Source organism: Vombatus ursinus, unplaced genomic scaffold, assembly GCF_900497805.2.
Source record: "Vombatus ursinus unplaced genomic scaffold, bare-nosed wombat genome assembly UNPS02014802.1, whole genome shotgun sequence".
NCBI classification, from domain to species: Eukaryota; Metazoa; Chordata; class Mammalia; order Diprotodontia; family Vombatidae; genus Vombatus; species Vombatus ursinus.
In genome coordinates this window covers 30,455,715-30,473,060 of record NW_020954580.1, presented here as the reverse complement: position 1 = coordinate 30,473,060, position 17,346 = coordinate 30,455,715, and the positions used below count along the sequence as shown (strand labels likewise).

General features: G+C 37.0%; 1 protein-coding gene across 1 annotated transcript in view; it reads right to left on the bottom strand.

Moving 5' to 3' along the window:
- VWA8 (von Willebrand factor A domain containing 8) overlaps nucleotides 1–17,346 on the bottom strand; it is a 399,466-nt gene that overhangs the window by 107,027 nt on the left and 275,093 nt on the right. Inside the window, exons 36-37 of the mRNA XM_027873608.1 lie at nucleotides 14,148–14,229; nucleotides 4,269–4,470 (exon numbers count right to left, since the gene is read on the bottom strand). Coding sequence (XP_027729409.1) covers nucleotides 4,269–4,470; nucleotides 14,148–14,229 — 284 coding nt within the window. The remainder of the gene's footprint in view (nucleotides 1–4,268; nucleotides 4,471–14,147; nucleotides 14,230–17,346) is intronic.

The window sequence follows — 17,346 nt, the reverse complement described above, 5'->3', positions numbered from 1 at the left end:
CACTACTCATAGCTCTGGTGTTTTCTCCTTGCTTTTCGATTAGTTAGCATATCTAAAGTCTGCCTTTGCCTGCCTGCCTGCCTGTGTATTAAACAGTTGCTTTAAATTCCCTTATATAAAATGAAATTATACATCCACTAGATGGTGAGCGTGTTACTCTGCCAGTAATAGTTAAAGCTGCTGACTTCACCACGTAATAAATAACAACACAAGTGTGCTACTGGAAACCTGTTTTCTTTTCTCATGACTTCTATGAAAGGCATTTGCTAAACTCCCCAACAGGAACTCATCTGCGGTTACAGAAGCTTCTCTAAATGCAGAATGGCTCAGAGATCCAAGATAGGGAGACACATAGAAAAGGACCTGACTTTCTACCAAATATCACTTGTCATTGCAAGAATTCCATTTGAATCAGTTTTGTCTCTAGAATCCTTTTAAATAACAATATGAGCTCATCTAAACAGAAGAAAACAAGTAGCTGTCTAGCCCATCATTAATGATTTATTAACAAGAAAGATAGGATATAAAGTACAAAAAATTTACAGACCAAGATTAGTCAATAATCCTGCCAGTTCCCCAAATAATAATATGTGGTCACAATTGGTTTCTGTAAATTTGTCTAAGGTAGACAGTAGACACACGCACACATGCACACCTGCATGCCCACATACACATACACACACGCATACACATACATACAAATCATTCAGGGGCAAAATTCAGTTTCCTCATTTGTCATTTGCTCCAACGGATACCTAAACAGATTTGTCCTCTACAACAAAATAATGGAAATAATAAGAGGAATAAAATTACCACCACACATGATCATTATTCTAAAGTTCACAGTGTGCTTTCCTCACAATAACCCAAGGAGGTACATTATGCAAGCAATATTCTGACCCTCATTTTACTGATAAGAAACCTGAGGCTCAGAGGAATTCAGTGATTTATCTAGGATCACACAACTAGCAGGTACCAGTTAGAGCTTGATTCCAAGGCACCATGGATCCTTACTCAACTCTTCCCCTCAATGGTGGCCATTCAGCCTCAACTTGGAAACTCCAGTGCTGAAGAACTTACTACCTCACAAAGTGGCCCACTCCACTTTTAGATCACTCTGGGTATGAGGAAACCTTTCCTTATATAGAATGGAAAACTACTTCATAGCAATTTCCATCTACTGTTCCTACTTCTTTCTCTAGGACCAAAAGGAATACATCTAATGCTTCTTCCATAGGACTGCCCTTTGAATTCTGGAAGACAGCTATGTTTCATCCTAAGTCTTCTCTTCTGTAGGCCAAAGTCCTTGGTTACCTCCTCTGATTCTTACATAAAGCATGATCCCCCCTCAGCCGCTTTACTGTCCCGTTCATCCTCCTCTGCACTGCTTCAGCTTCAGATTACTTTTGCTCACACCTGAACATGACATTCTAGATGTCGCCTCACCAGAACAAAGTACAGTATGATGATCATTCTCACTTTAGTCATTATGCCTTGGTTAATGCAGTCTAAGATTATATATTAGTTATGTCACCCTGTTGACAAAGAATTTATCTTGCAATACACTCAAACCACATTTCCCCTATGTTATGTTTGTGCAGTCGATTTTTGAAAATCCAAGTGTAAGGCTATATGTTTATGAGTTAAGTGCCCCTGGGTGGAGGACTGTGAGGCAGTGACGAGCATCCTACATATTTGCTCCTACATCGCGCCACTCTATATCTGCCCACTCTTTGAACTATGCCCTCTATAAATCCCATTCTGAAAATAACAAATCTCTTCATGTGAGAGATCTTCCTTTCAGACTCCTTACATTTTTTGGTTCTGTGAGATAACTTCCCCCTAACCCTGCATCATTAACCATCTTTTCTGGTATTAGATGCACGTTCTCTTAGCTACCCTTGCTGATCCCTAAAATGCAGTCAGAATATTACTTGTTCCCCCTTGCCACTTCCAGATTCCTTCCATTACTTAAACAACTTTCCTCCTTTGAAGATCTTTCTATTCAGATTCTGTGACTGTTATCTATCCCTCCCCAGGGCATTCTCTCTCCTTTTCCAATGAACTCCTGCCCTTATACACCAGAGGACTTCAATATACCATACATACCTTTGACCTTCCACTTCTTCTGTCTACTCAACTCCTGTGACTTATTCTTCCATTTTACCTCAGTCATACACAGGGATAGTCACATCCTTTGACTTTTCCATCACTCACAAGTATTCCACTTCTATAATGTAGAACTCCCAAATTCCTTTAACTGATCCTAATACCTTATCATTTCATCCCTCTATATTTCTTACCCCTAACCCTATTCTTCAGCCTCCTTGTGACCTCCAAACCCTCTACCTCTCAGAACTTTCCAAAGCCATCACCCCAACTCTCCTCCCTTCCCAGTCTTGATCCCTCAGTGAACCAATTTAACTGTACAATTCTCTTTACTCTCAAATGCCTTGTTCTACTGTCCTGTCATGGACCACGTGTTGCCCTCTCCACCCCAGGTTAAACTCACAATCTTCTTACTCCATAGCTTATGCAACCAGGTGGACTGGGTCCACAACATATTTATATTATCTAATCTTGGCCGTACCCTTCTTGCAGCAAATTAACCCTTCTATTCCCACCTGATTGATTCTCTATCCTACTCACCACAAGAGCTGTTTCAAACCTTTCCTCTCCTCAAGCCTACCCCTTCTGTCATCTGGGGACTTCAATTCATACTTTACTCATACATACCAAATTGATGAACTGGTGCCAATTGTGTCTTTAGAAATTCAGCATTTGTGACATTTTAAAAGAAAATAACCTTTGGATCCCAACTACCCTCACTCACCACAGTATTTGCATGTACATACATGGCTAAAAGCTATAGAGGGATTAATGCTTACAGCTCTAAAGAAGAGTGCATTTAAGAAAAAAAGTTTGATTTACAATTATGGTGAAGTATTACTTTAAATGACATCTGTGACCTTGTTCATAAACTTTCGTATATGAAAATATTGATTGACTTTAATTTTCTGCAACATGTAAAATTCAGATAACCTGGTAAAAATTTAAAAACAAAAATTCTTTTAAAAATGTGCTATCAGGCTCCAATTACTCTAAGATATGAGAGTTTAGGTAAAAAATAGAAGATCAGAATTACAACAAAAAATGCAAACAGGACTCCAATGAATGAATCTGCTAATCTTTTTTTTTTGCTGTGGGAACAGCTAATGCTTAGCCTTAAGCTGTGACATATACACAGTAACATATACAATGGCATCTTAATTTCAAAGTATTTTGCTTGGTTTATTTTCCTTCACAATGTTCAAGATGCTACTACAAACTTAGAAGTCAAAGAGTATTCATGGTTCAGACAGAAACATGTCCATTTATTTCTCCTCTATGGTGAACCATAAAAATTGTTAAAAAAATATTATGTGGGCAAACTTGAATTTATTAACCAGAGCTCAAGGGAACAGGCTGTAGAAATGTGACTCATAACATCTTTCCCTGATAATTTATATGCTGCAGAGCAACATGGCTGGCAGGAACCTGACTTGCCTTTACTACATAAAAACACCATTTCACCTGAGAACTTGCAATTATAAATGTGAAAGAAATTAAATTGCAAATGAATCACTCATTCTTGGTTGTTCCTCTCTACTCTAGGGTGCTCTTTTGTGAACATACAGTAGGTAGCTTCTTGGATTCTTCAAATTACATTTAGAGGGAAACTAGATTGGGTTTTCTGACTCATTTCTTTATTTAATTATTAGCTTTACCTTTAATTTTGATGCCAGTCTTCCTACACTTATTTTCACTGTGGCATTAGGTGCTTTGTTATTAGAACTGCAGGACTTATGTTATTTGGAAACAAGGGGGCTGGCAAAATACGTCTCTGCTAAAGACAATGACTCTGTTTTTAGATCAGAAATCAGATGCATCTAGATGCCTAGTTTCTCAAATTCCCAGGGTGGCACCTCGAGAATGCTTACAGTAATAGTATTAAAAACAGTGAAGCTTTTATAAAAGTGGTTCTAGTAAACAGGCTTTTGCAAAAGGGAATAACGTCTGCAAGATTTTATGTGTTATAACGTGAGAAGTCATTTATTTAAATAGCTAAAGAAAAAAATACTCAACATTTCACCATAAATGCCTGTAAAAGCTTCTCTTGTTGTTCTTCTCTAGAAGCAACATTCCAAAAACCACTCCAATTATCTAGCTAGGATATTTCAACACCATTGTGGGATTCTCTCTTGAGACTTTACAAAAACTGATATTACCTGTGCAGCTTTCTCTTCTTGCCCAATCATGTTTTTCCATTCCAGAAGAGACCGCTGCAGATGCTCAAGTCCAGTTTCCCAAAGCCTGACAGTGCCTCCCATATCGACAGTAACAACACCACCTTTGCCCCACTCGGCAATCAGGGCATCTGTGTCTGAAATAGTAGAGAGCCATGTTGTGTACGGAGAGAGAGATGATGATCTGGGAAAAAAAAAAACCAACCAAAATGCAATATAACCATAACAGTGAAAGGAGGATAGTAATTGCTACTCTTACTTATCACTGTGAGATAGTGAACGTTTTAAGCCTTAAGACTCTAGGAAGAAAGGGATAGTAAAGTGAGGTAGTATGAGTGAAAAAGTCTTACTCTGAGTTTTTACAGTTGTGTGGAGATGACCCTGGGTTCTCCTTTTGTCAATTTAATTTTATAAATTCTGTGCTTAATAAATGCCGAAAGAAAAAAAATAGCATAATAGGAGAGAAAAAAAGATGATTCATAAATCTCTGTATAGCTCGTTTTTATTTTATTTTTTAAATTTATTTATTTTGAATGTAAATACAAAAAGACAAAAAAAGGACATTTCCATGTACATAGCACAACATAAAGAGGATTCGATATAAAACCATAAATTTCTATCTCAAGCTGTTTACTTTTTTAAAAAAAACCTATGTAATAAACAGTATACATTGTTTTCAAAGCTACCCTGCTTTTCTGTGCTTCCAAGTTTTCTTTGTTCTCTGCTGTGCTTTTTTTATTTTTTCCCGCCCTAAAGAAGGCTACAATCGAACACAAATATATATGTATATGCATGTAACTCTATGTGTGTGTGTGTGTGTGTGTGTGTATAAAACCTTTTTATCAGTTCGTGGTTAGCTTGAGTATTTATGATACTCAAGTAGTCATTCAAAGCTGTTCTTAGGGCAATATTTTACTATGGACAACATTCTCTTGGTACTGCTCATTTCACTTTTCATTATCTCATGCAAGTCTATTTTAGCTTTGACTTTGTCTGAGATCATAATTGCCATTCCTACTTTTTTTTTTTACATCAACTGCAGCATAATAAATTCTACTCCAACACTTTATTTTGACTCTGTGTGCATCTCTCATTTTTAATTATGTTTCTTGTAAACAACATGTTGTCGAATTCTGGTTTTTAATCCATTCTGCTATCTATTTCCGTTTTGTGGGTGAGTTCATCCCATTCACATTCAAAGTTATAATTATTAGTTGTCTATTTCCCTCTATCCTATTTTTCCTATTTATCCTTCTTGCCCTATTTACCCTATCCCTCCTCACACATCTGATTTACTTCTATTATCTCATCCTCCTATTCTTTAATTTGCCTATGCCTCTAGAAGTCCCTCCCTTATCCTATCCCCTCACCCTCCCACTTCTTTATAAATTTAGAACATTAGAACACCTAGAACATTAGAACACCTAAAACATTAGAACATTTCATTCTTTTGATTTTATTATTTCTTGGTGTCTTATAACATCATTGACTTCTCCTCGCCCAATTCTAGTGTTTAAGGAATTATTTTCTTCCTTAAGTTTTTGAATCTTCTTTCAATTGGTTGACTTCCTTTTCATAATTTTCTTGGTTTGCTTTTACGTTTTCCTAATTTTTCCTCATATTTTCTTTGTTAAAAAAGTACATAAGTTCACTATGTTACTTTCAAAGTTATCCTGTTTGTTTTTGTTTCCCTTCTGAAATTCCTTCTGATTTCTTCTGTGTATTTTCTTTTATATGCTTCAATGGCCCTCATTCTTTTTTTTTTATAATATTATAGTTAGTATGCTTCTCCCTCCTAAAACCACACCCCAATTAAAAGAAGAGAAATGAAACTCTCATAGCAAAAAGGTATATTAACACAAAACCAATCCATTCATTGGCCATATCTTAAAATGTATGTTTCCTTCTGCATTTGAGTCCTCATATTCCTGTCTCAAGGTGGGTAGTATATTTAATCATTGGTACTCTTGAGTTGTGGTTGGTTATGGCATTGACCAAAGTTCTGAAATATTTCAAAATAGTTCTTCCTTACATTGTATTATCACATCATAACTTATTCACCTTGTTCTACTCACTTTACTGCTCAGTTCATATAAGTCTTGACCCAGATTTCTCTGAAACCACCTCCTTATCATCATTTCTTATGACATAATAATATTCTATTACATTGGCATACCACAATTTTCTCCAATTGATGGATACCCACTCTGTTTTCAGGTATTTCTCACAATACAAAGAACTTTAAAAATATTTTTAGGTTATAGGACAGAATGATATTTCAAGATTATTGAGTGTGTACAGCTTGGTGACTTTTGGAGCATAGTTCCATATCATCTTGCAGAATGGCTGGATCAGTTCACAACTCTACCAACAGTGCATACAACTGTCATCTTCCCTTTTTTGTTGTTTTTGCCAATCTGTTGAGCATAAGATAGAACCTCAGAGTTGTTTTAAGGTGAATTTCAAACGATTCAGAGCACTTTTTCATGTAGGTATATGGATTTCATTAGGTTGGATTTCTCCCTTTGCGAACTACCTATTTATATACTTTAACCATTTATTTATTAAGATATAGCTGTTTTTCTTATGTAATTGAACTGGTTTCTTATATATCATGGATATCACACCTTGAAGATCACAGACATTTGCTCAAAAGATTTTTCCTCACTATTTCTCTTCTTATTTTAACTGCATTGATTTTGTTTGGGCAAAAACTTTTCAATTTTATGTAATGAAGGCCTGGTGCATGTGTAGACCCTATTAATTTCCTTAACTGATGCAACTTCCCCACAAGGAGCACCTGGGGACCTTGCTTCAGAGAGGACTGTATGACGTATAAGGTAAGTGACTTGGAGAGACTATGGAGTATGTGTGGATGTTTTTAAATTGGTTCTGCTTAGCTTACCATGTAGCTGGAAGGAGCCTTTTTTGATTGGCAACAAGCTAGAACTGTTGGAGTCTTCAAAAAAGGTATGAGTCAACTTCAGTCACCTCTTTGTTTCAGCAGTGTCCAAAAGTGCTTCCTGACTATTTTGAACAAGGAAAGGAGTGGAGTCTTAGGACTCTGGGAGAATGAGCTACATGAGTCAATGCTGGGTGGAGCAAGCAGCCCAACATCAATGCTCCAAAGAACAAGGAGCACTTTTTGGAAGTGACCTTCTGGACCCATGATAGTGAAAGCTGAAATGAGGTCTCATCTGGCAGTGATACTGATTTTGGATATGAAGTTGGTGATACCAATGCCATATAGGAACTGAGCCAAATTTTGAGTGTATTCCTCTAGAGCTTGAGGTGGTATGGGAAAGAGTATGCTCCACAGATATCAGGAGAAATGTTTGTATGTTTTTGCTAAATCTTTGAAGTCAAAATTTCATTGTAAAAAGCCAATAGATATTAAGTGATTAAGCAGAATTAGAGTGTTAATCATGGTCCACTAACAATGAGTGAACCCAGGCAGTGGGGACATGAGCATCTAATTCCAACCTCTCAGAGTAACCTCCTCGAGCCCTAAGAAGCTGATGTAGCAAGACTGGCTCTGAGAGTGTAAGCTAGTATGTACATGCTATAGTTATATAATCAAAACTTGTCCTTTGTCAAAATTGTAAAAATTTGTCTTCTTTGATCTTTTTTATCCTTTGGTTAGGGCAGCTAGATGGTGCAGTAGATAGAGCGCTGAAGAGGTGGACATGAATGAAATGACCGAACAACAACAATAAGTCCTTTGATCATGAACCTTTCCCTCTTTCTATAGTTGTGAAAAGTATTCTCTTCCTTACTGTTCTAATCTGTTTAAGATATAACTTTTGATATCCAGGTCATCTATTTAATTGGAGCTTATCTTGGCATATAGTGTGAAATGCTGGCATAAACCTAACTTCTTCCAGATTGCTTTCCATTATTACTTAGTTTCTAATTAATTTTAATTCTTTCTTCAAAGACCCTTTATTGGACATTATTTTTGTTGCATTGTAGTCAATGAGGATGTGTTTATTTTTTGCTTCTCTACATTTATTGGTGAGGTTTTAATGCCCTAATTCATGGTCAAGTTATATAAAGATGCCATTTTGCAATAATTACCAGAGGGGTTTTACTAAAAATTTATTCATGTTCCTAACTTCTTTCTTTCTTTGTTAGATGTATTCAGGTTTACAAGACATACACTGACATTCTCAACTATTATACATTTATTATATATTTCTTCCTACAAATTGATCAATTTTTCCTTCAAGTATTTAGATGAGATACTACTCAGTGTAATTATTGATATTAATTCACTACCTGAGTATCTGTCAGCAAAATGTAATTTTACTGTTTTAATTCATTGTTATTAAAGCTGTGAACTGGTCCAGCTACTCTGGAAAGCAATTTGGAAGTAAGTCCTCCCACATCACTGAATTGTGCATACTTCTGACCCAGAGCTACTACTTCCAGGGCTATATCCCAAACAGATTAAAGAGGAAAAGTTATTTATAGGTACAAAATATTTATAGCAAATCTTTTTGCTATAGCAAACAATGAGAAACTAAGGAGATGCTTAAAATTTGGGAAATGACTGAACAAATTATGGTATGTGAATGTGCTGGAATATTATTGACCCATAAGAAATGATGAAAGGGATGGTTTCAGAGAAATCTGAGATTTGAATGAATGAATATAAAGTAAACTGAGCAGACTAGAACGATTTATACAACAATGAAAACATAATATGACAAACAACTTTGAAAGACTTAAAACTCCAACCAATGCAATATTCAATCATAATTCCAGTGTACCAATGATGAAGTACATTATTCTACTCCTGGTAGAGAGGTGATGGACTTGATACAGAATGAAATACATACATAAACATACATACACACACACAAACATAAGGAAATATGTTTTGTTTGACCAGGCACATTTGTTACAAGAGTTTTTCTTTTTCAAATTTGCTAGGGAGGGAGGTTAGTGAAAGGAATGGGATACAGTTCTCTCCTTCTACCTATTCCTGTGCCCCCAACAGAAGAGAATGAAGGCCAGAAGGAATCAGATAAGTAGGAAAGCTTTGAAAGTTACATGTAGAAATTATTATATATTTATGAAGGAATTGAGGGGATTAGGACAGAAAGTGGCTAATTGTGGAAACTGAGTGAACCACATTGACTCTATCTTGGAGCTAGCTCAGTTCCATTTCTATTCACTTATGGGTGTAGTACAACTTCAGTCTTATGAGAAAACTTTATTCAATTGTGGGAATTGAGAGAAAACCTTATTGCATTGTTTCAACCCAGCCCTGCAAGACTGGGAAGCTGGACCACCTCTACCTGTTGTTTAGAGACCCTTTACTAAAGACCTAAATTATGCTGACCCAATCAAATCCAAAGATTGATGTTAGGAGTTTTCTCACAGTTCTCTATCTCAAGAAATCCATACGTATTATCTGAAAACTGACCCTGTACTGATCAATCAGTTATTGTTTCCATGTTCCTTTGACTAGTCACAGATACTTGGGAGTGAAACACCTCTTTTTTCTAATTTCAGGGAATTATACCTGTTCATTCTCCCACTCCCAACTTGGAAAATCTCCAATCTTTCATCCAATTAGAAATCAGATTATCTAATGTTACATTGTTTCCTTTTAATTAATTGGCCTAATTTGATTGTTTTTGATGTATAAAAGTCTGTCTCCCCTGTATTCAGGATCCAGCCCTAAGATGAGGAAGGGGCCTACTCCCAATTTGTTAGGCAATTGCCATGCATTGCTTAAGAAATCGAAATGCTCAGAGGCTCCAATCTTTGTTTTCTTAGTCATTTTATCTTTCACTGGCTACACTTACAACCACATAATAGAGACTAGAAGTTTCATACACAAGCATCTTCTGTTCCACAATGTATATGGAAGTGCTCGTTTTATTTGTTATTTGTTAAGTTCATAATTTAAAAGGAAAAAGAAGACATGTTAGAACCTGATTGTGAAGGCTTTTAAATGCCAAAGAGTTTGCATTTTATCATAAAGATAACAGGTAGCCACTGAAGCTTCTTGAGGAGGAGAATGACACAGTTAGACTTGTGCTTTAGGAATATCACATTGGCAGCTGTGTGAAGGATGACTACAGAGGGAAGAGACTGGATACTGTGTAGGCAGACCAATTAAGAGAACAATAAGTGGGGTGGTTGGGTGTGAGCAGCAACAAAGAAACAGATATGAGATGGAGAGGAGGTAGAAATGATAAAACGTGGCAGCTAAGCTGATAGAGAGACTAAGGAAGAATGAAGAGAGTATCTGAGGGGAAATCAGCAGGTCATCTGAGATCTCTAAGTAAAAGATAGTAGTTACAATGAAGAAACAGACTGTAGTAAAGATGAGTTTCTTCATCAGAAGTTCCTTACCCAAATGAAATGACAGCTCTACCCCTCTACTTGTTCCACTACCCCAGCCTTGGGATAGCTGAACTGTGCTCAGAACTGAGCAAGAAGAGATTAGCCTGGATAGTTTTTGGAAGAATGTGCATACAGTGTGCATCCAGTGAATCTTGGATACTGGATCTTGGTGTTTCATACATCTATTTTTAAAAACCAATATTCTCTCAGTAATTTTATAAGGTTGAGAATCATGAAGCACAATGATCTCAGAAGAATTAAAATCGCAAGTGACCCAAAGGGCAATTGAAAGACACACATTAAGAATAAGTAACTTATAATAATGATGATTTTTAAGTTAGAAATACCCTAAAAGACATCATCATGGACAAGGAGGTGGTCTGATCATGCAGGAGGATGAAGACAAATGGTGGACAGCTATTTATCAATAAAAGATTTATAAAAAAACAAAGACGGGAATCACAGGAGGAGGAGATATTTAGGTTTTTTTAAAGTGGATACTCACACTAATAAAATGATAGAGCCACCCAAGAAGTATAATTATGATCAGAATGAAGAATAAGGAGTATTAATTCTACTCTAAATTTTTAAGACCTCTTGTAGGATGAGGTATATTACACCTTTTCAAACATTATCTTTGTTACTCCAAGCACAGCAATGAAACCAGGATGATACAGAACCACTGGAATTCCTATCAAGAATTTGAATGCAAAGTGTATTGAAACATAAAATGCCAACAGAACAAAATGGCTAACACTTTGCAGACCTTTGGCATAGGAACAAAAATGTACTTTCTTTTTATCTATGATACATCCCTCACAATAATCAAGAACAGTGGATTAAATAACTACTTATTCTGTCCAGCTACTCCTCTCAGTTGTTTTTAGGAAATTGATGCTTTCTATTTGAGGGACAAAGGAGATGATTTTTCTGGGTAGAATGACACAATCTAACAATTTAATTGAGACAAGATAGAGATGGCCACAAAACAACCATCCCTCACTTGACACCTACTATTTGATAAAAGAAACATACCCCAAGGATTGAGGCATATTCTCGGGACTTACCAAATAAGGAAATCAAAGCTATTCTGATTCACTGGTCTTATCACCTCAGTCGGAGAGAAGAGTAACAATGTGAGATGCATTCAGCGGATAATTCAGGAATTTAGGAAAAGGAAGAAATACTAGAAAGACCTAGGTTATAACATGCTTTTGCACTTCTAAACTATTTTAAGATGCTCCAACAGGACTCAAGGAAGATAGGACTTAATAGAAAATAAGATTTCACTTATGTAGGAAAATCTATTGACTTTATTAAGAAAAAAAGATGCAAGGATAAAATGATGATGATGATGTAGTTGGGATTAATTACAGTTTATTCATGGGAAAATGTTACCTGCCAATGATCTGAGGTGTATGCTACTCTGCTGAGGGCTGTAAATGACAGTTATTATTAAATAACAGCACAGGGGAAATTTAAATGTACATGGGTAATTTCTTAATACTTCAAAAATGCTGGAGAAACCATGTTTCTTATGACTTGCTTATTATGTCTGGAATTGTGTTCTGACTTTCGCTGGAACATACTTGTGGACAGCTGTAAAATGAAAAACCTCAACATGTGGGTGCCAATATTAAGGCATTTCTGACAATACGACTGAAACTGACTCACTTGAACTAAAACATGTATTGTTAGTCCACGCAGTATTTAATGACAAGAGATGGAAGGTTGTACCAAGAATGCACAGGTCCTCCTTATGCATCAATCTGGCCATTATATACCTTTGGTAAGGGGAAACCAAACCAAACTAAACCCAAGAACCTTCAAAGGCTGACTAGGTTTGTCTACTATATGAAGATGTGCCCTTCATTTAAGTCCCCTGCTTCCCACCCCCTGATCTGGTTCTCCCTTACCTTTTCAGTCTTCTTACATACTGTTCTCTTCCACACATGCCATATTCCCAGCAAACTAAGCTACTTTATACCTCCTAAATAAGCCTTTACAGTTTTTGTGCCAATATTTTTGCAGTTTTTTTAAAATATCTAGAATATCTTCTCTCCTCTTCTTCTGTTGAATTCCTATACATTTTTCAATGTTCAATTGAATGACATCTCCTCCAAGAAGCATGTCCTGATCTCCCCTTTTAATGACCTTCTCCTTCATAGCAGTTTGTTTTAGAACTCACCAACTCCCTTACTATGTCACACCATGCTTAATGGCAGTATGGGAGAGCATGGTGTGATAGAGTGTTGAGTTTAGAGTCAAAATCCTGGGTTTGCCTCTTGGTTCTACAAATTATTATCCATGTAAAGTTGGGCATTTAGCCTCTGTGGTCTTCAGTTTTCTTATCTGCAAAATGAGGAGGTTGGGCTAGAGGATCTCAAAGGTCCCTACCAGTTCTAAGTACATGATATGCTTCAAGATACCCGATGATCTATGTTTGTATCTAGTTCCCAAGCCTATAAGCTTCATGAAACAGGGAATACAGCTTTTCTAAACTCTCTATCTCCTCTAGGTTCTATCACAATGCTCTATGTACAACAGCTACTTAATAAGTGTTTATTTATGAATAGAATAATGAAAGAAGAAACATAAATGATTAAAACATTCTAAGACGCTGGAAGTGACTTAAACATAATGTGCTCTTCCAGATGTTCCAATAGTGGCAGATATGGCATATGATACACACAAAAAAAGAAAAGAAAAACAAGGAAATATTGCTAGTGATGTTATAGGGCAAGACTAAGAATGAGAGGATTTAAAAACATTTTAATTAGAAAAGAATGTAGGAAAAGAATATTTTTTCTAGGTCCTTAGTGGATGTAGAATATATTTACATGAGAAATAATTTAGCAGTATTTTACTGTTACACAAGGAATTCTCCAGAAAACAAAAAATTGAGCCCTATTTCATAGATTCAATAGTTACCAAAAGTGAATTAATTAATAATTTGAAATGAATAGGACTGTTCCTGTATCTGAGCAATGCTTAAATATTCCTGGAACCTAACTAAAATGTCCTGAGAAATGAAACTGGCTTCCTCATCGTGTCTGCTTGCCTTAGAAAGGAAAAGAAAAAATATCTACCACCTGTTTAAATCCCAAGTGAATATTGCTATGAACAATATTAAAATGAATGCCTTTTTTCTGCCCCAATGTTATGATCACAGTCACTTCTGAAGTCTAACACATAAACCTAGCAGAAAAATACTGAGTTTTCTATATTAGAAGTACCACTTCAAATACTGATGAATCAAATAAAAATAGGATGAAGGTTTAGAGTGGAAAATTAGATTACAGTGGTATAAGAACTGACAAATTTTATAAACTGAAAGAAAACATTAGTGTGGTATGAAGAATACCAAGAGAATATAAAACAATTCTCACTGAGAAATGACTTCTTACTTAGGTATAGGAAAGAGAAAAAAATTTAACATGTATTTGTTTTCCTTTTTGGACCTGGCATATCAAGATAATAACTCTGGCAAAAGCTGATTACCCAGGAATAGGGACGTATCTGAGTTTTTTTGATTGAAGATCTGTTACTTCTATATATCCAGATGTTTGTGGAGGAGTAACATCTGCAAATAAATAACAGTCGTATGAGCTGAGTATCCAATTATCGCACAACACGGAAGTGGAAAAAGATCAAACCTTGCTGCCCCACATCCTGTAGAAGGAGGTCAAATGTGACCTACAGTGGAACTCTAAGTCCTTTCATGAGGCATTACAGCCAAGTCCACTCCAAAGGGTAGACCTCTCACGCTTATTTTGCCTTAGGGAAATAAAAAGCTTGTCAAACACAAACACATTAGATCATGACTATTTCTTGTCAGAAACTGCCTTTCAAATCTTTCAAAAATTAGAATTTTAAACTTTACTTGAAAATATTCTTGTATCCAAATTCTGTCTGCTTTTTTAATTAGGGACCTTAGTAAAAGTTCCTCAAAGGCTAGCACACAAAAATATTTTCCCCTTTGGAAGGACGGGAGCAAAGCCATGGCTTTTAACGTACATATTTTCTTCTCTTTCTTTTTGCTGTGTCTGAAGTTGTGAGCAGTCACTGAAGTTAAAATAGTGAGAGAGAGAGAGAGAGAGAGAGAGAGAGAGAGAGAGAGAGTGTGTGTGTGTGTGCTGGGCAGTGGGGGGAGGGGGGAGGGAGGAGAGGGAGACAGCACTTTCCAGAATGTGCACTGCTTGCTTATGCTTCTCTGCCACGCCAGTTGTTGGGTCCAGGTCCTCCTAAACTCCCAGACCTTTGTACATCTTCTTTACGCCACAAACTAGTCTGGAGTCTCAGACTTTTCTCTTTGAGATGCTGATTTTAAGCAACTGTACATACAATGCATTTCAAAGTCTTAATCTGTTAAATTTTGTTTCAGCTTTTTATTAACTTTCTAAAATTGCTTCCTTCCTTCAAACTACCATGAATGGTAATAAAAGACTAAAATTTATTTGGTTTATAAAATCTGGGGGGATGGGAAAGGCAGGTAAAAAGTTTTCCAGAGCTTTCTATCAATCCACAAGCATTTATTAAGCATCTACTCTGGGCCAAGCATTGAAGATATAAAGGCAAAAATGAAGCAGTCCTTACCCTCAAAAATGTATTGGGGGAGATAACATGTATATAAAAGAGATACAAGGGATTTCTTGGGGGAGAGGTGCCCTAGCATCTTGGGAGACCAGGAAACTCTTCGTGTAGTAAGCTATACTTGAACTATTTTGAAAGGAACAAAGGATTGCAAGGCAGTGTGGTACAGTGGAAAGGAAAAGGCCATGGAAAGGACGTGGAATTGTCAATCAGTCGAATCAAATCAACAAGCATTTATTAAGTGCCTAGTACACAACAGGCACTCTTCTAAGGGCTAGAGATACAAATATAGCAAAAAATAGTCTCTGTTCTAAAGGAGCTCACAGACGAATGAAGGAAACAACTACATACAAACAAGCAATAAAGAGAATAAGGGAAGGCACTAAGACTGGAGGCCTGGGAAAGGCGTCTTCTAGAAGGGGGGACTTTAGCTTAGACTTTAAGGAAGCCAAGAAGCAGAGATGAGGAATGAGAAAGGTCCAGGCATAGGGAACAGCCAGTAAAAATAAAAGGAGAGGGGGGAGATGAAGTATGAGAAACAGCAAGGCCAATGTCACCAGATGCAGAGTATGTGTTGGGGAGTGAGATACAAGAAGACTGGGAAGTTTATGGCTATGAAGGGCTTTAAAAGCCGAACAGGATTTTCTATTTGATCCTGGAGGCAACTTACTGTGTGTGTGATTCTTTGGCTAGTCACTTAACCTCTGTAGCCCTGAGTTTCTTCATTTAAAAAAGGAGAGGGTTAGACTTGATCTCTTAGGTTCCTTCTAACTCTAAATCTATGAGCCTATGAGGTGAAGGGGAGGAGAAAGTACCTTCCTGGAGTGACAGGAAGTTGGGTACGGAGGGACAGAGAGAGAGGAGAGTATGTTTGAGAAACAGTCAGGAGGACAGTTTGGCTAGATGGAAGAGTCCACGAAGGGAAGTGATATGTAAAGCTAAACTGGCACGTTGGGGCAGAATTGTGAAGGGCTTTAAATACCAAAGAGAAGAATTTATATTTGATTCTAGGGGCAGCAGGGAGCCAATGAAGTTATCGAGCAGGGGGGGATGACACGATTTGATGTGTGCTTAAAAGAAATCGCTTTGTCCACTAGGTGGAGGATGGTTTGGAGAGAGGAGACGTGAGGCAAGGAGACAATGAGGAGGCTCTTGCTATGGCCCATGTGAAAGGTGATGAGGGCCTAAAGCAGGGTAATAGGAATAGAGAAGGGGATGGACAGCACACATTCCTTTCTCCCACCCGCCCCACACACCATGACTTAATTTCTCTTATATATACTTTCACATGCCTTTTCCCCCAATAGAATGACAAACGTGAACTCCCTGAAGTCAAGGTTGTTTATTCTTATCTCAGGATCCCCAGCACCTAGTATACACAGCGCCTGGCACAAGGGAAGCACTTAAATGGTTGGTGATTGACTGACAGAAGAAAGAAATGCTGTGGATAAAAAAAAAAAAAAAGACAAGATTTGGCAAATTACTGGATATACGGGGTGAAAGAGAGTTAGGAGTGGATGATGACATTGAGGTTGTAGGCTAAGGTGACTGGGTGGATCTGACAGAAAGAGAAGTTCAGAATATAGGTGAGTTTGGGGATAGAAAGATAATAACTTTTGTTTTTGACATGCTGAATTTAAGATGCTTAAAGTATATTCAGTTTGAAATATCCAATAATGTGGGTTTAGAATTCACAAGAGAGATTAGGGTTGCATATGCAGATCTTATGTAAGTTACGTAGATTTTCATCTGAGTAGAGATAATGAAGTCATCAAGTGGCAGAAGACAGAGTGATGAGAAGGCCCAAGATAAGAGTCCTGGGATATGTGTAGTTAGGGGGCGAGAAACACATAATATCTAGCAAGGAGACTGCAAAAAGGCTATCAGACATCAGGATAACCATGAGAGAGAGTAGTGCCATGAAAACCCAGAGAAGGAGTAGGTGGTAAGCAGTGTCAGATCAAGGAGGAGGAAGGAGAAAAAAGGGATTATATTTGCCAGTTAAAAGATCAATGGGAATTTTGGAGAAAGTTGTTTTCAGTTGTGTGATGAAGTTGGAAACCAGACTGCAAATATGAGAGGAGAAGAAATGGAGGCAATGCAGTTG